The following is a 19,557-nucleotide window of genomic DNA, read 5'->3' as shown; positions in this document are numbered from 1 at the left end:
CAGTAGGAAAATTTATACACCTCTGGAACCAGAACTGCAGCAGAGATCACTTAAAATGGTAAGGACACTGGTTTTGTGGGTGCCCCCTCCCCCCCCTTTTGATTGCCTTGATCATTTTACTTAATATCACATATTCCCTTCCTGTAGAAGGACTTCTTATTTTCTGGGAATTATATTTATATGTATTTTTTAATGCATGTAAGCTCTCGGGTTCTTTACGCTAGGGAAAACCAAGCCTAGATAAGGGAAACGCAGACAGATGTTGCAATGATTTTACAGACATTTCACAAAACTTTTTTCTCTTTTAGCAATGCTTCTTTGCATCTACTTGCACTACAATTTTTTTGAAAAGGAAACAGACATTCCACTTAAATCATGCCAGAAAAATAAAAAAACCTCGGTACAAAGAAATTTATAATTTTATCATTTCCTTTCCACAATCTGTGCACATTCACATAGTTTTACAAAGCATTTAGCTATGTATTATGGAGAGTAAACTGCATTTGCAGTCCTATCTAATGAAGATTTTTACTGTTAAGGTATTAGTATTCTAACAAAGTAGACCAAATTTTATATTCAAAACTTGAGCAAATGCAAATTAATAAAAAGCAGAAGTGTCACATTAAGTTTTAACTAGGAACATGGTGTAACCCTAACACAGGACACGCTACTGAGAAAGGGTTCCTCACATCACAATTTCACATATTTCCGGAATAGTCTTTCTATCTTCAGAAGATATTTCTGCTTATTTGAAAATAACCTTTTGTCAAGTATACTTCTGAACAACGTCCAAAACCAGTTAGATCTGGATTTAACATCCAAGCACATTAGTGTCACATTCTTGATTAATAATATTAATATAATTTAGAACTTACTGGCTCAGCCATCAGTTAAGACACACTTGGCTTTTGATAACTAAAAGTCTCCATAATCTTGCATTCTGTAGTATGACCAGGTGCTAGTAGGCTTCCATTTTGCTCTTTCTGGATAGCAGTTTGTATTTCCACTAATGGAAGCTGAAGTTAAAAAACCCAGGGATTTTTAAGAAGTGCAATCTGTCATGCTCATGTATTTTCTTCTATCTAGACAAAATTTTCATATAGATCCATCAATCTGGACGGTCATGCCAAACAAATTCAGCAAAGCACAAAAGAGAAATGTCAAGAGCGCCTGACCCACAGACACTACTAAATATTTTTAGAGCTTCAAAACTAGAATATTCTTAGATTAATATAATAAATTTGATTCCACCAAATCCATAGATTTTGGGAATTACTCTGCTGCTGGAGCTCAGACTTTGGATAAGAAAAAGAATGTAATTACTTAACAGTCACTAATAGTCCCATGGGCCTTTTCACAGTCACAGAACTAATTACCCTTTCAGTTGGCTAAGGAAAAAATGAGCCTAACTGCTGCTGTTTCAGTTGTGGATGAGGCATATACCACACAGAAACACTGGTAAGAAGTTCTGCAAGGCACTGAGGCTATGTTAGCTTTGTAAAGAGGTTTCCCTGGCTTGTGTTGAAGAGACTAGTGCTTCCTTATGGTCCAGAATCTGTGCTTCAAACACTCCTCTCCATGTCTCGTTAAGTGTCAGACACCTCCATCTACTGTGTGACAGATTTTCCTGATGGATACACATCCAAAGAAATTCAGTGGGAAACAGGATTAACTATAATAGTGCTGACACTTGCGCCCCACAGTTTCAGTTAGCAAATATAAACAATAAACAGTATAAAATGATCAAAGGTATGCAAGCTATGGTTAGAATATTGTTTTGCCTTTTTTAAAGCTTCAACTTTACTGACCCATCTCTCTAGGGTAAATTAATAATAAAAATTTATAATAATATTGTAATAGACAATAAAACGCACATTGAGCTGTAGATTAAAAGTAGGTCTCTAACCCAAGGAAAGTTTTGCAGTGGATTTGGTACAGGGTTGAAATATTTGTCAGCGCAGATCTGTGCAAAATAATCTGCAACGCACCCTGCTACAGCTTTCACACCATCAGTTCAGTTTACAGTTACATGAAGAGACATTTGTGAGAAAAAGGCAAGCAGCAGAGGAAAAGACATGCAGCACACAGAGTGCCACAACAGAGGAGAGCAGCATTTCGACTGCAGGATCTCTGCAGTCTACCCTGCCCACTCCAACGAGGGCAAGAGCATGGAATAGCCATTAGATGGCAACAACTCCAAATGACTTCCTGTCCTTCCTGCCTCTGACCCAGTGACCTAAAATAATCCACATAAAATACATTCAGTTTTATCACAGTTCAAAGAAAGTACAGACCTCGCTTCCTGTGCTAGTGTGCTTTTTAGGTGAATACAGGGCCAGAAATCCTCCCCTTGAAAGGAAACCGTTTCTGGGAGACAGTGTTGGGCAGCTCTCCCGCAGTACTACAGCAGGAGAACATCACCTCCTGTGCACATCACAGAACTGAAACATTCTTGCAGAAAATGAAGGCATCATTTCTTTAGAGTTCCAGTGAAGATTGATCCTGATGAGATGCCTGCAGCTTGTTCAAAAGACTTTACAAGATCTACCTGTATCAGATAAATCCTCTCTGACAAAGGTATTATATTACAAGTTGTTTAAATACTTCAGGAAATTTATTCAGCACTGATAAACAATAGTTATTGGAATTCAGTAACAACTTACATATTTATCTTTTTGTGTCTATATTTGTTCCACAAATTCTGAATATGAAATTTTAACTTCAGAGCCTTCCTTGGCTTACACTTTTTTCCGTAAATCCAAATAAAGGTCTAGATTTTAATAAGGCAGTTCAATATCGAATTTAACTCTTTTGTACTTGACAGGACTGTCTCAACCACAAACAAAAAAAAGAATTAAAATGCTATTTTACCTGCATTTCCTTCCCATTCCATAATTGATTATAAAGGAGACAGCTACCAGATATTTTCTCTACCACTCAGGCTCTTTTTTACATTAGACAATCTTTGTTCTGCTTCAAGAGAAGTAGCAAGCCAAACCACTCATAAAATGCCTTCCTGCCAGTGAAATCATAGTTTAACATAATCTATGCTAGGAAAGATGTCCTTCACTTAGGCTGATAGAGGACACCTACAAAAATGTGTAAAATAAGTTTATTTTACATGCACACAGTAATACATATAAGGATATACATAGAGAAAAGAAAATAATGTTGCAAATAACATTAACAGAATTTTTTAAAAAAAATCCTTCACCAACTCCTTAGGGTTGATACCTACTTTAAAACTCACCTAAAGTCAAAGAGGTACACACTTAGTGGACTATCACACAAGAGAAAGCAAATTTTGATATTAGCAATAGAAACTGTTCATTTGACGTTGTTATGATAGACGGATTCAAAAGTGACAGTTGTTATCTAGCCACCAGAAAGCATTTATATTCTGCTAAGTAACATGTTGAGTATGAACAAATTTCCATTAAGATTAAAATTTTCAAAAGTGTGTTCAAGCATATAATAACTTAGATAAAATATTAATCCAATAGGTGAGAACTGCTTACTGAGCTCTATTCATAGAGAATCACCTCTCTTCAGGTGGGCAATATACATAAATCCATGTATTTTACTTCTTTTTAGCATAGACAGTGCCTAGGTGGGTGACTGGAATTCATGCAGATATCAAAGTAGGAAAGCATTCAGTTCGCAGAGTGCATTATCAGCAGTTGCTGCTTTCTGCTTCACCAGGAAGGCAGAATATTCCTAAGGCTTGGTACACAGCAGTATAAAAATTATGTTACAGTGATATAAAATGACACAAGGCCTATTTTCACCCGTCTACAGAAAGAAAACTTAGAGGCATGAACCTGATCAGAATACAGTTGCAAAATTGCCTTGTGAAGAACACATTTTTAAAAGAGGAATACTGCACGGTGCTAGACATCACATGGAAGTATGACCAACTTGGCGGCTCACCTTCATTTTCACTTTATATCAACTCAGTTTAACACATATTTAACTGAATCAGCAGCAGAACAGCTATAAAATACACGGGGTCAACTCCTCCTGACCTTTAGGGACAGAAAATACTAAAGAAAAGAGATGTAGCACACCTCAATATCTAAGTAGTGGATGATGTGGTTGTTCACCACCTAGAGCATGCAAGCAGTGAACTGGTTGAAAAGGCAGAAGAAGGAAGACCAGGGAGTGTCCTGAATGTGCGTAAGACTGCTTTATACACAACGTGTTTGAATAGGCTCATCACGCAAGCAGAGGTTCATGAATCTGTATCGCGCTTGGAATAATTCTGAGGGGAATGCTGGATTCCAAACCCTCCCCGTACTGAGGCTAACACCAAAGGACTGGTCTACATCTTGGTTACACACACTTGCAGTTCCTACATCAAGCAAACAGGAAGTTATTTATAGGAAGCTCTGCAAAGCGCAGATTGCTAAGGAGATCCCTTACATGACCGTAACGCAATCAAAACAAACGCTGTGGAGCGACATTCCTCTTCATCACAGTGTGGTGCTAAGGTGGTACTTCAGTTCTAGATAATTACTTTTAGTCTGTCACATAGTTTGAACACTTCAAGCCCAATACTGAGTTAGTGCCTACAGCCCCAAGTCAGTGACAGAGATTCCAGTATACCAGGGACTGAGTACATGCAGCTAAAAAACAGTATCTCAAACACTCGAAGATAAAATATGCATCATCTCCAGTAATTACATTTTTTTAAAGCTTGCCATGAGTAAGAGTAAATATTTGGAAGTCAACATGCTAAATAACAAGTATCCAAACAGTTGCCTGGCTAGCTTACAAGACACCATTTTACCCACAGTAGCTCTCATTTTTCATAACTTGAGACATTTTTTCATCCTACCAGAACCACTGATACCATTTCAAAGGCAACACACTCATCTTCAGAGCTGAAACACTGAGTGAACTAGGATTTCCTAATAAAAGACAGACACCATCCCATTGCTATGAAAGCAGCTGCCAAATCTAACATCATTACAAGAAAGTATTGAAGTTATCAAACCCATTACATGATTTAACATGTAATAGAGCAAACAATGCTAGAGCTGTATTGTTATCGGTATTTCAATATTGGCATTTCAAAGAAAGACCAGAGTTGAAGGTTTAGGAAGGTTTACATCAGCAGAGAGATAAGTGGCAAAAAATACAAACAGAAGGTGGCAAAAATTATTTCACTAGAATATGGGACTTTTTGCCTGCAGATTACTTGCAAAAATGTCTAAGGAAGGTACCTAAGATAAAAATGGATTGTCAACAGGCTTTGAATTGCAACACGGAGGTCAAAATCTCCCTGGAAAATTCCTGTGGTATACAGAATTGGGAAGGTCAAACCTCATTAAACCAGAAGCCACAAGACATTTCCTTTGTAATAAAAAAAAAAAAAAAAAAGAGAGAGAGAAAGAAGCAACCATTGCACTTCTTTAGTAAAAGAATTAAATTCTAATTGTGTGACAATATGCAGAGCAATAATTAGGAAATACAAGTTTCCAAGCAACCCCCATGCCTAAAAGAAAAAGGACTGAAAATGTTCGGGGGGGGAGGGAGTCAACAGTACAGCCATCAAATATAGAAATAGGCCTTTTCTGATTAAGCTAAGTAATTCCAAATTGAGAAAAATCTTCTGGGAAAACAAAAAAATGTAGTCATCAGAATTGTGAAAATAATTTTTAACCAAGGAAAATGTTTACGTATGAGGCTCCCACAGACTAAACTAACTCACTAGTTACAGTGAAATTTTACACAGCCCTAAATTAGAAATCTGTAGAAATCCACAGAAATCCAGATTTTCAGCATTATTCTAGACAAGTTACAGATGTAACTGCTCTCCAAATCACTAGAGTTTTGTTGATTACTCATGGAATGGTATGGCACTGACACATCGTAGAAAGAGAACCCTCTGTAAACTATCATTAAAAAAGCATGCAAACTCAGATCCAGGTAACATCTGAAATTCCTCACCATAACAGCCAGTTCAAGACATGCTACTATAAAGATTCCTCAGGTACAGATACTTCGTAAAATTCTAGACTTTCCGTTATACATTAGCTTTTCTTCTTCAGAAGGGTTTGAAACTGATTGCTCCTAAAACCTTGAAGATTTTGTCACTCCAAAACAGTGATATTCCCACTGCAGAGAAAAGTGTTCCTTGTTGCATAAAATGTATGCTAAAGGAAAACAACTTTTCAGAATGATTGACTTATTTCACTCTATTACATACCTGTAAACATCATTAGAGAACAGGCTGTTTCAAATAGCATCCGTGCACTGCCAAGAGCTCTTTAGCAACAGTTTATATGGTAAAAGAGTACTTGGACAAAAAAAAATTATAGTGAAAGAGATTATGTTTTATTTACCTTGATGAGTCATTGTGACAGGTTCTTCACTGGATATATTGTTGTAAATGACCACAGCTGTGGCATTATGTGAAGCTGCTCGCAGTATTTTCTCTCTAAATGTACAGTTTCCTCTCTGTAGTAAAGCAATCCACTGCTTGGTGTTTGGTGGAACTTGGAAACGTGTTCGAGGGTCACAGCCCAGGCGATCTGCAACTGGAATGGGAAATACATTTACACAGATGGCAATTTGTTCAAACAGGAAAAAAAACCTAACTCCAAGTTTTGCTGAATTACTTAACTGTTACGCACTAAGAAGCCACCATCCTCTTGTTAAAGCCTAAAGATAACTGCATTCTTACGAAAAAATGTCTTTAAAAAAAAAGTCCTGCACCCTGAAAGCTGTGACTATATGCCCAAGAATCAGGCTAACACAAGCTATTTTTAACTCTAGTGCAGCTAGAACAATGAATTCACATTTGAATCAATACCTGCCTAGAGGCTGAAAAACACTAGAATATGGTTCATATGCTTATAGGCATTTACAAAACAGCTGTTTATCAACCATTCTGGGGAGTATAACTTTTTCTTCCTTTCTAATACAGTCATAAATATCATTGCAGTGGGAAGTATAACTGAACAAAGGAGGTTGTGAAAAAAAAGATTTCAAAGTTATCTGCCACGTGCAGGCTACTGCAAAAAAAGGACAATATTAAAAGCTGATCTAGTAAAACCCTAGCAGCCAACATCAGCTTTTTATGTATGTACATTTTGCCTGCAAGGAAGTGCATTCAAACTCATAGAAAAAACAAATGGTTTTGCAAACACGACACTCAAGTTGTCAGCTAAACAGGTATTGATAGCATAAAGGTAGAGTAACAGAAATGGCAAATGCCAGATGTCAGAACTCAACAGCATGCAAAGCTCTTTTGTCCCTTCTGATGCCATAACGTATCCTGGAACAGCCCAAACCCACACAGAGCTATGTACAAAAGGCACAAAATGCAACGCAGATGATTAACTTCACAGTACAGCAGCTGAAAAGGATAAAAGACGTTTCTGTTTACACAACTGGAAACAGAGTTTAGTCTGATACATTGGTCACATCATTAAAGGATTTTAGAAATGTAGAGCCAACAGCAACTTAGAATACAAATATATTTACCCTTTCAAATGCCAAGAGTATAAGAATCTTCGGCTACTAAAAATAGTTAGGATAAACAGTGATTTTTCAAGACACGAACAAACAATTTATTTGCATAACAGCTCTGACAACATTACAGAGCAATTGAAATGAAGTGTCCTGTAAAATTCTGCTTTTAAAGCAGTGAGATTTTCAGCACCGACTATGGGATTTAAGCACAAGGTCTACCACAAAAAAATATCCAGTTTAACATCAGCTGGAAACAAAACAAAAGATGTTTTTAAGCAGTCTGGGCTTAACATAGCTCAGGTTAAAACCTCTAACAAAGGACATTCAAACAGCTAAAGGATATTTTCTGAAACAAGGAAGAAAATCTTTTGCTTGCCTAAAGAAAACTAGTGCAGATGAATCTATATTGTGGCAGTCTTACAGGAAGTCACTGCATCTCTAATTTGGACAAGAAACGCCTCTCCCTGTTCCCCTGGAAGAAGGGTGGGGAGCCAGATATAAGCACATCCTTTTCACAGTTGTTTTGCAAGGTTGTATTAAGACATTTCAGACATGGAGGGCTATTTACTGTATTTTTGTATTTGTGCTTTTGTTTTATACAGGGATCTGGGAAAATCTAAAATATAGATGCCCAAAGCACAATTTTATAGAGCACTTTCCTCCATTACCCTAACATTATTACTCAGATCCCTTTGGAAACTGCTTGCTAGCACTGATCCACACACATTTTGGAGCACTGGTGCTGGCCGTCATCAACGGCAATGATCACAGGAATGTACTTTCACATCAACTGCACGTTTGTAGCTTGTCTTTGTAGTCTTAAATTTAAGAGAACAGTACAATTTTTTTTAAAAGGAATTATATTCCTTTTTGAAAACGCAGTAGAACCATAACATGGCACGTGTGCAACCCACCTCAAAGTCCTCTGTTAAGAAAAAAAGCACACCTCCTCCCTCGTCTGTTTTACACTTAAAAATGAGGGAGGGGAAAAGCACTAGCAGACTATGATAGGAAGTTTCCCAAAACCTGAAAGCTAAAAATCCCATCCTTCTCCAGTGAAATCATATTCAAGAATCTCAGGTGCGATACATCCTTTAGAAAACACCATGGCCATAAATCCACAGAATCTCCTCAAACTGCCCAAACCAACTCTGAAAGTAGACGCTAAGGCCAACATAAATTTACTTAAAATAACATGGGATGGATGAAGAGCAGATTATGTGCAGTTTGCTTCGGTATAATCATGCTCAAAACTAAAATACCAAGTGAAAACAAAAAAGGACACAAAAATAAGGTGATGGGCTATTAGAATGAAAAACCATAAAAGCAATAAAGGCAAAAGGTGCCTTGAAAAGGGAGGCAGCATTCTCAGAAGTCTGTTATATAGTTCAGTTTTACAAAAATTTATGTAGGCACCTTTGAATTTGTACGGATTGAAATTTTTAGCTTAAAAACTGACAGAGGAAGTAGTAAGAGATAAAAGAAACTTCATCTGTGGAAAAAGTAGTACAAAATTTTCTACCATGGCTGAGATCAAAGTCTCTCTCAGCTGTGGACAGAGCTACGAAATGTTACTGGATAGAGCAACAGGATTAGGAAATAAGATATTAAGAGATAAAAGCTTTCCAGATATAGACCAACAAACACCACTCAAATGCATACATCACGTTATTCCTGACCAGGTGGATTCAGTATGTCCTGATGAAAATTTAACAGCCAACAATATTATTTTAGCACTATTTAATAGAAAAACATTAAGGAAAATCTGGTTGGTTTAGATAAACCTGAACAGAGTAACTGCAAGTCACTTCAGATTTAATGAAAAGTCACAACCCACTTTTCTTTACATTAACATTTTTGTAGTGTAATAGGATGCTAAGTAATCTTTTCACTTTTAACTAAATAAAATTCAGGAACAATATGGGAAAGTCTGAGTTCTTCTGCTGATCTTTTCAACAGACTTAATATGCTCTGAAAAGAGTGAAAGTCTTATAATCACAGTCACCTTTCTAAGAAGCTGGCTAAAAAAACCCATCTGCTGTACACCTAACGTGCCAAGCACACCACTTGGCATTGTAAGGGACACAGCGTCAGCAAGAATCATCACTGATAGCTCTCCATTATCATGCCATCTATGCTCCGTTGTCCAAAGTCCAATTAGGATCTAAAAGACTAGAGCCTGCAAATATTACCTGGATGATGTCCACGCCAGAATGAAAAGCAACTTCCCATTTATTTAAAGTTATTCTAAAACAAATCACTTATAAAGAGATACGATCAGAACTCACTCATGTAATTTCATCATTTCAGAAGATATAAGCATACAGAAAGCCATATACGAGTTTCACTAGAGGTGTGCTACACTTCTGGCTTACTTCAACTACAAGTTATTTACTCCACCTTTCCTTTCTCCATGTCTACCTATGCACCATGGATGCGTTGGCAAAGAACAATTTTCTGTTAGAAGTGGCAGCCTGCTGGGTTAAAGAGCTATGGTACAATATTGTTGTAAATATCTCCCTTCCTACCTTCCTCTTTACAGAAGGATCAGCTGCGATTTAAGTATCTACCATTAGGCTGCACATTTGTTTTCAACTTTAGGAGAGCTTCAGTTCCCCCTTGCATGAGACACAGGACTGCTCAACCTACATAATAACTGTTTCTCCTTAAGCACTTTTTTAAATTCAAGAGCCCTTCTTGCTGAAGGACTAATGCTTGTGACAGCATTTTAGGGATTCTTGTGAAAGAAACAGTTAATAATGCAACAGATCCAATCAGCTTTCCTCAACTACTGCAGAAGTATTGGCGAGGTCACGTTGGCACCACAACAGTACTTTCCTCCTCATCTTTTTGAACTGCTTGTCCTTTAGCCTTCCCTCTACGAGAGGGATAGCAATTCTGTGGAAGCAAAAATGAAATTAATAGGTCAACTGTCAGAGGCTTTGTCAGAAGTACACACCTGACTGAACGCAGACTGTCTCCTACTTCTGAACTGTGACTGGGTTTGCTTTCCTTCACATACTGTCCATTTATGTTGCTCCTGCATTGCTTAGGATGCAGCTGTGACGTCCCACTTCAGCCAAGGTTGCTACATTGACTTTGTCCCCTTTTCACAGAAAAAGGCCAGTGTCATAATCCCACACCCTGGGCATCAACTATTTGATTCCTCTTTTTTTTTTTTTTTTAAAAGGTCAGATATCTTGCTATTGATTGCATCTTAGCTAATACTCTACTCTGGGGCCAGCACTAGTTGCCAGAGCTGCTCTGTCTCAGCTACATGTACAGAAATAATTTTAAAGTCTGGCTTTCAATCACTGTAATATAATAATAGGTGGAGAGACACCACCAGCAGATCTGGAGAGACTTGTTGGAAAAGAAAACAGCACATGGGAAGATGCAGTGCCATGCAGCCTGGGCCCGAAAGCTTTCCCTCCCTCCAGCAGGCACTGCCCAGGCAGGTGCTACCTAGCACACCTGACCGGCAGAACAGCCAGCCTTGTGCAACGTATTAATTATAGTCCTGTGATAAAATTTACAGAAAAGCAATTCAGCTGGGAAATTCACAGAAGCAAGAGCAGCACTGATTGATTCTTATTTCAAGGAAGGGTACTAGTTATTTGCTATCCCATTAGGGTTCAATACACACAATATATATCTTTTCTTTCAGCACATTACTACTTGTGTTACTATCAATATACTCTTTTTTCAAGCCACTTTTTAAAAGTTGTGTCAGCGAGTTATGTACAGCGGTATTTTACTTTCAACAGCTATTTCAGGTAATTGCTTTGACTAAAGCTGGCTTTAACACTGAAAGAAACTCTTTGAACAAGACGTAATCCTGTTTCAGGGAAGAAGTTAAACAAAAGAAAAATCACTGAAGCTTAGAAGAATCCTGTAATAGTCCAGATTTAATCTTGTTATTTCAGTAAGTATACTACAATTATGGCTGTAAACTCCAATATATAGCCTCCACTTTTGTTATCAATTAAGGACTACTAATTAAGTTGGATACTGAGACCAATGGTAAAGGATGGATACATAGCACAAGATTTTCCTTCTGCTACTCTACTGATGTATTTGCTTTGTTGCCTTTTCCTAAAGCTTACCGTTTTGGATTCTGGGCCAGAAAGGAACACAAGATTCTGTCTGAATCTTACCTAAAGCTCTGCAGTTACCAGGAAACCGGCATTTTAAGCCTTCTGCAGCCAAAACTTGTTCACACAACATGTTTATGAAGTGTCAGATGCTACAGAATCCTATAGTTACAGTACCATGCCAAGACATACCTCCATTCCTAACACTCTGCCAATATTGTTTCTTCCCCACTTCCACCTTTTTCTAACATATGTTTTTCCTCAAATTTTTAGTCTCCTTGCCCAGCCACAACCCTACTACCCCATCAGCAGAGATCTCCTCTTTCTCCAGCACAGCTTTCACACAGCCATCACCCTCCCCACATGCTCTCTGGACTCTGGTCCCTTTCCATCCCTCACCTCACTCCCTTGTTCCTGACCTATTGGCTCAGTGAGTCTTAACGTTTCCAAGTTTGGCTTTGAGTCTGATGCTATTTCACTTCCTATCAGTCCCATCTCCAGTCCTAACCACTCTACCTGCTTCCCTGCTATACCCAAGCCAGGGGCACAAATCCTCACCTCCTCGCAAGGTCCAACCATCTATAAGGGACTTTGAGAGCACACAGAACTGATGTTTCCAGTCCTCAACTGTGTGTCCCAACCCAGAATGACATGCAATAACCCAGGCTCATCAGTTGGAGAAGATTCCTGTTCACCATGGAGAACATTTTTCAGGAAACTAAGCCACAAAACAGTTTCTACCGAGGACCGAGTTTTCAATGGCTTCTATCTTGGTTTGTCAAAGAAAGAGGAACATGTCTGCCAGGTACAGGTCAGCACCACAACTGGTGTCAGGCACCTAATACTAAAGATGCTTAAAAGCAGAGCTCACTAAAGTAGCACAGGGCTGAACACTTACACAGTGCATGTACAGGCACTGCCATGAGTACCTAGGCAGCTACTGTGAGATGTTTGGGCTGAAATGCCTGGTTCCAGGAAGTCACAAATAACTGATGATGAGACTGAATGAGAAGTGCTCAGTAACCTCACTGAAAAGATGATATAAACCTGAACTAAACTATCAGAACAGCTGCAGCAGGCTGTGAAGATGCATTTTGTTATCATCCTTCCATTCAGGAGAAGAGTATTTTTTGATTACCTGCAAGCACTAATATCCAGAAGCTGTTTAAAACACTCTTCCAGTAAGAAATTATTTAGGTCATCACAAAAGATTAACAAGTTAGAGGAAGAAAGAAATGGAAGAGAGATTAAAAGAGAAACTCCGCTGCTATTGTGCATTTAACACACTTGGAAAGATCCACATACACAGGTGCTGTATTCACATCCAGCAGCCAACTGTGACCCACAACTTGCTGGAGCTACACTTTCAGGAGTCACATTCACAAGCGGTCATGCAAATTACTGTCATACCACTTCCAGGGGAACATTGCTTTTGAAAGCCAGTATCAATTTCATACAAGGGTCTATAAAAAGAACAGGGAAGGAGTTTTAATACATGTATTAACATGACAGGGTTGAATTCAATTAAAAAAATTCTGCTAAAGAGACAGGAGCAGTGATTGAATATATCATTCTGCACTGAGACTTAAAGGATGGGTAATCACACGGGACTGGCAACTTCAAAAAGTAGTATATAAAATATTGGGCATATTCAAGAACACAAGTTAACAAAAACCACTGCAGAGGACAACACTTAAAATCACAGGCTGTGCTATTCCAAATGGTGTATGCTCATCGGCAGATCACTGGCCCCAAATCTTGAATCAGTAAATGAATTTATTTCCCTGCAGGCAACGAATAAATCATCTTAACACAGCATTCAAAAAACTGTGACATTAAGGACATTTCAGCTATAAAACATGGATGCCCCTGTCAACACCATCAAGGTGCTAACAGATCACCCACGTGGAAATTTCAAGAGATACCCCATGAACGGGTGAATGCCTGACATCAAAGCAGTTTCAAAGTCAAGGTATCTTCAAACACAGTTGTTAACAGTTGTAGAGTCCTTTTCGTCTTACGACACATGAGAACTGGGGTAGAGCATGTACTGCTCTAACAGCTGAGGCTGGTACTAGCTAGTCATGTTAAGAGCTGTTAGAAAAAAAAATATTTTGCAAGAAAGTTCTACAGCAATATTAACAGGCTGATAAAAAGGCATTAGAGCAATTACCCTGAGTAAGACAGCATCGTCTTTTATCAAATCTAGATATAAAAAAGCGGAATATAAACATAAGACCCTTAAGTGTTCAAGAGCATCTTAACTAAAAGCGTTAAATATTCCAATCTTTCCTACCTACATGAAATATTTTTAAGCCACATGAAGCACACCTCAGCAAAATTAAAATAAAATGTACAGTATATAACAACCTACATAGAACGATTCAGAACTTTAAAAGACGACAACTGCTGCATGTTTGCTTTAGCAGCCTTCTGTTGACAAACAGAAGGACAAAACTGAATCCAACAACTGATGGCAAAGCTTTATTGACGGCAGCATGTCAAAACTGCAGAAACTGAGGTCTGCAATTTCACAATTCCTGCTGTGCTTTCTCACTGAAGTTGTTAATAATAATACTTAGCAGTAAGGTATGAAAATGCTGTTTATGGACTGTTCAGAATTTTATTTAGCTCTTCTCCCATTATTAGCTTCCCATGAAAATGCTGTCAGCCCCCCTCAATGTTTTAATCACACTTTAGTGAAGACCATATCAGAAGAAAGCAGAGAAAGTTACAGAAGCAGGTTAGAAAGTAATATCGGAAGTTTTGCTTGACAAATAATGAAGCTACTAAAAAAATCAAGTGGTTTGATACCTTGCATATATTAAAATTTTAAAAACCCTAAAAATACTACTTGCAGTAACAGTGTTAACGTGCCTAACACTTTCAGGACAGCCTCCTGATTTCATATGGCATCGGGGTGTGTGCATTTAAGTGAGGAATACCATGAAGCAGAAGAAAGGAAGACCGAGCATGTTTGACAATAGCTGACACAGAGCATAGTGAAGGTAGGATCTGAAGTACAAATGGTAATCATTTTACAGTAGACGTCCCATTTCCTCACCCTTCCACCCCAAAATATGCTATATTAATATATTCTAGTTAATACCTTGTAAAGCTAATGAAATCAAGATTCAATGAATCTGGCAAGCACATGCTGATGCACAGTCTGCTTCATAGAAGCTTGTATCAGGCTGCATTTTGTTCTGCAGCAGCTAAGTATCTTCCTGATCTTAATATTTAGTAAATTCTCAAGAGCTTTTAATAATACAGTAGTTCTGCGTTCTCATTCTTTTAAAAACCTCTTAATATTCATCACTTGGATTCTAGTTTTAACTGACTACATTATTTCACTTAATGCATTATTCAGAGGTTTACTGTCCAGGAGACAGGTTGGGACCACTGTGATCCATCAAGTGGTTCATTTCTTAAAGATGGCAGTTTAGATAATGTCAAAGGTTTTCAAAATAAGATACTACTAAAACCACACCGTTATAACCCAAGCTATTGGTTTTGTTTCGGGCGATACACAAAGTAATACTCTTACTTGTTTAAATTACCATTCTCTATAAACCCCACCATCTGTCAGAGAGCAATCTGTCACAACAGCTTCAATTAATAATAAGAAAACTTATTTGAAAGCAGTGTTCAGTACCCCTCAAACGAGCACATTTTAGACTGGCCATGAGCACCAGCTTGATGGCTTCAGTCCTTCCCAGTCTTGATGGACAGCTTAAACAGCATTTTTAAGAAACGCACCCTGAGCGATCATGGTTTCATGCAGCAGCAAAAGCCATCCAGATGCCTATCACAGCCAGATAGCGATGCAGCTGTTCTGAGATTCATGGCAACGCTGTAACCAAATACTGTTAACTCTCGCCACAGACTCTCTGTCATTAGTTTGGAAATAACACTTCCATCGCTCAATACGACCAGCCTACTGGGATCCATGCTGGAAAACACATTATGCTTTGCAGAGCCGTTATTAAAGCCAGCACTCTTGAGAGCATGGATTTTTTTTTTTTAATTTATTTTCCTCTGGGCAAGTTCTCCCTCCTCTTTTGTCAGAGCTCTCTAGGAAAGTCCGAAAGCTCAGACAAAGGCCAACCACCCTATAAAGGAGGTACCCAAGGGCTGCAAAGGACGCGTTACCTCCGTTGATGGGGACGGGAGCCACCAGCAGGCCCTTGACCTCCACTTTGGGGGAATCCTGCCCGTAGCGGCCGCGGTCGATCCTCAGCAGCGTGGGGCCGCCCCGCTCGGGGCTCAGCACCGTCACGTTGATGAGGGCGGTGTAGTACGCCTGGCTGGCGTTGTCGGCGCCGGCCGGCCGGACCCAGCAGTGCCAGAGCAGCAGCAGTAGCAGCAGCAGGACGGAGGAGCCGCCGTTCCGGTGCTGGCGAGCCCACCGCCAGCTCATCTTCGACTCCGGGCGAGCCGACGGCCGTCACCGGTTGCCTCCGCCGCTCCCCTCTTTCCCTCGCGGCAGCGCCGAGCCCCACACGCCCGGGTGTGTTTTATCCCATCTGACAGCCCAGGAGCGGAGAAAGACCGAAAGCAGGCGGAGGGGGGAGGAGAGCACGGGCTCATGCCATGGGAGGAGTCAGGGGAGTCATGGCAGGTCCCAGACGAGTCCGATCCGAACGGCCGCGGCCCCGGTGGAGGCTGCTCGGGGCTCGCCCCGCTCCGCCGGCCCCTCAGGGCGCCGCGCTCATGCCGCCCGCCCGCCGCCGCGGGGGGAGCCCCGGCCGCCCGCCTCTGCCCGTGCCGGGCGAGGGGAGGGGAGGAGGCGGGGGCGGCGCCGCGGCCCCCTCCCCGCACAGCCCCGCACAGCCCGGCGCCGGCCCCGAGGAGGCCGCCGAGAGCAGCCGCCGCCTCAGTCGCGCTCACACACGGCCGCGGAGCTCGCCTCCGGCTCGGCGCCTCGCTTCACCTCGGGGCTTCGCCGCCGCCTTAGTGCGGCGGGCGGCGCACCCCGCTGCCCAGCCCGGCGGCCGCAGCCGGTGGCCGCCGCTCCATGCTCCGTCCGTCCCGGGGGCGGCGGGGCCCCCCGCGCCTTCCCGCAGCCGCGCCGCCTCCACCCGCCGGCTCCGCAACCGGCGCCTCGACTGCAGCCCGGCGCTCCGCACACTGCGCAGGCGCGGCCCGCCCCGCCCCGCGCCACGAGGGCGAGAGGCGGGGCCGCGGCGACAGCCACACCCGCGGGGGCGGGACTAGACGGAACGGGGCGGGGCCCTGGATATGACGTCATCGCGGGGCGGGGCGGAGGAGGGCGGCAATGGCGGTGCGGAGCCACGCCTGGAGCTTCACCGAGGTCTGTGGGGAGCGCTTGGCTCTAGGGACCCGCAGGTCTTCAGGGAGTGAGATCTAAGGACACGTATACCCTCAGAGTCTTTAATTTCCAGATCAGGAGCGCCGACCATCAAAAAGATACCAGAGATGGTTTAAAAGTGTGCCTGAAATGAGGGGACAGAGGGCTGGATGTGTGAAAAAGAGGTGGGGCGTGTTCAGTCCGGGCAGTTAACGGTCTGCCGGGGCCAGAACAGCACAGCCTCTGTCCTCTGAGGGGACACTCCTACCTAATTTGGAGTTAGTTCTGGCGTACTAAAATGGGAAATCTTACAAATCCTTAAATGTTGTTAATAAATATTAATCCCATGAAATACTGTAAAACAGGACTTGATGAATTACTCTCTTTAACTTAAACACCATAGTTCTAAGGATTTCAGCCTCTTCAGAGATGTAACAAAATAATGTGGTGACCTCAAATTTTGAAAGGCAAACTATCTGGAAATTACTTAAGGCAAAGAAAACAAGTACTGCAGGGCTGTGAGAATATTTTCTAAATTCCTGAACAAATAGCTGTACTGCTGTTCTTTTGAGATACGGTCTCCTTGGTGACTTCCCCAGCTGCTTGGGAAGGCCCTCTGATAAACCTTGGTGTTTAACCTAAGTATCTTATTAAACTGTTCTCTTTGGAAGGTTTTGTAGTTTATCCATTTGTGATGCACCTGGTCACATACGCATGTAAGATAACACCATCAAAGCACAGTCTTTGTTTCGTTGAGATGCAAGTGGTGGGTCTAATCCTGCCCTTGAAGAGCCCCATGCCAATCCCAAGGAAAGCAGCAGGTTTGCAAACCTGCACCTCGGAGCAGAATGGACTCTGCCAAAGGCATGTAGTGTGTGGCTGCGTAAAATCCTCTGAGAAGCTGTTTATGAAAAGCTCTATAGAAATGTCAGTACAATCCAGAATATGTTTCTGAAGCAGCAGCTGAATGTTCTGCTTCCAGGTTGTTGGTTTTTTTTGTTTAGTTTTGCCATTCTTGGTAAATGCTGGGTGAGGAACCACATGCCAGTCATGTCTCCTCAGCGTTTCACCCAGCCTTTCACCTTAGCCAGAGGGTGAGAGTTGTGGCAAACACAGTGAGACTGCACCATGCAGAACATGTTTTGGAGCCGTTCTTCTTGCAGCGCAGACAGTAGTTTGATTTTTCAGCATTAAGACCTCTGCATCATTTTGCTGCAAAGTCATGTGCTTTATTACTGAAATGTCCTCAGAAGGAGCCAGGGAGACCTAGGAGCCTGAAGGATTCCTTGCTGTTACTACATTGACCTTCAGAGGATCTCAAAGCACTTTTGAGAAGCATTGAGAAAACATTTGCTGGCCACATTAGAAGTGAAACAAGCCAAAGGGCTTAGCCAGCAGCTTCCCAGTTCCCTTTTCTAACCACAAGAAAAGGCTGCTTTTCATTTTGCCCTGTCCAACTTCCCATGGGCTGCGTTTCTGCTGGAGATAAGTGGGCTGCTGAGCTTGACTGCCTGTGTGGGGGCTGCCTGCTTGGTCCTGTCCCTCCTCACGGAGCAAGAGCCAGGAGGTCGCTCTGTGCCACCAGTGGGCCCACGAGCGTTCGGCCGCTCCTGTCCTGCCTCCCAGCCCATCCGTACGGATGAGGAACGGCCGAGCACTCGTGGCTTCAGGAGAGGAGCTGCAGAGCGCTGCTCCAGGGTGCACAAAGATGGGGTGTTTCATGAGCAGAGCAACTTCAACCTCCGCATTCCCCAGACGGGCAGGTCCCTGGATGGGGAGAACGAAAAGGTCCATTTGCCTCCATACACTGGTGGAGCTGGATGAAGGGATGGCGGTGGAGGGGCTGATGTCCCCAGGTCTCTCCACCCTGCACTGGGCAGCAGTGCCTCTGCCAGCCAGGGGCCTTTATTTTGGGCAGATAAATGGCACTGAGGTCCTCGCAGGTCACCACAGGTGTGAGGAGGAAGCCAGGCCTCTGGTTTCACCCCAGCTCCTGTTCATTTTTTTGGGGGGGAAATGGTCACAAATCCATTTATGCTCCATTTTCATCGCTCCCCGTGCACGCCACATTTCCTTCCACCCGGATCCCGCCGGCGTCTCACACCCGCCCTTGGCTTTCCTGTCAGGGTTCACGTCGCCAAAGCCCCGCCGCCATCTTCCCGCCCTCGCCCGGCCCCGGGGCCCGCGGCCGCCGCCGGGCTGAGGGCGCCCCCTGCGGGCCGCCGCCTCCCGCCGCCCGCTCGGGGGTCGCCACGGCCTCGGGGCAGTCCCGGGGCCCTCCGCCGCCCTCCGTCCCTCCCGGCGCCCGCCGCGGCCGTGTGGGGAAGGGAGGGCAAAAAGGGTCCGCGGACGCCCGGACGGTGAGGAAGGGGCGCGCATCTGGGGGAGGTGGCGGCGGGGCGGAGAGCTGCTGCTGCGCTGCCGGCCCCTGTCAGCAAGCTTAACCAAAGCGTATCCGGCTTCATCATGAGAAAAGCCCGAGTTTCATCCTGGATGGAAATGCCACAAAGGCCATCTGTTTCCAGGAGGATGCGGGGAAATGCAAAGGGAGACGAAAGTAAAAATAATAAACCCAAAATGTGCGAATTGCTTTGGCCAGAGTCAGGCTGCGCGGGGCTGCGTGGGGAGCGGGGTGCCGCGGGCAGCCGCGGCCTCCAGGAACCAGAGGGCAGC

General features: G+C 42.7%; 1 protein-coding gene across 4 annotated transcripts in view; it reads right to left on the bottom strand.

The window, feature by feature from the left end:
• The window catches only part of RNF130 (ring finger protein 130), a 48,881-nt gene extending 32,193 nt beyond the window's left edge, over positions 1 to 16,688 (bottom strand). For 3 of the 4 annotated variants that reach the window (XM_074916109.1, XM_074916110.1, XM_074916111.1), the window contains exons 1-2: positions 15,726 to 16,688; positions 6,348 to 6,542 (exon numbers count right to left, since the gene is read on the bottom strand). In XM_074916109.1, the coding sequence (XP_074772210.1) occupies positions 6,348 to 6,542; positions 15,726 to 15,993 (463 nt within the window). In that variant the 5' untranslated portion in view covers positions 15,994 to 16,688. The remainder of the gene's footprint in view (positions 1 to 6,347; positions 6,543 to 15,725) is intronic. The other variant, XM_074916107.1, reaches the window with a different exon arrangement.
• Between the last annotated feature and the right edge of the window lie 2,869 nt (positions 16,689 to 19,557).

The sequence above is a fragment of the Athene noctua genome, chromosome 12, assembly GCF_965140245.1.
Source record: "Athene noctua chromosome 12, bAthNoc1.hap1.1, whole genome shotgun sequence".
Lineage (NCBI taxonomy): Eukaryota > Metazoa > Chordata > Aves > Strigiformes > Strigidae > Athene > Athene noctua.
The sequence above is the reverse complement of the archived record's forward strand: the minus strand, read 5'-3'. Positions and strand labels throughout refer to the sequence as shown.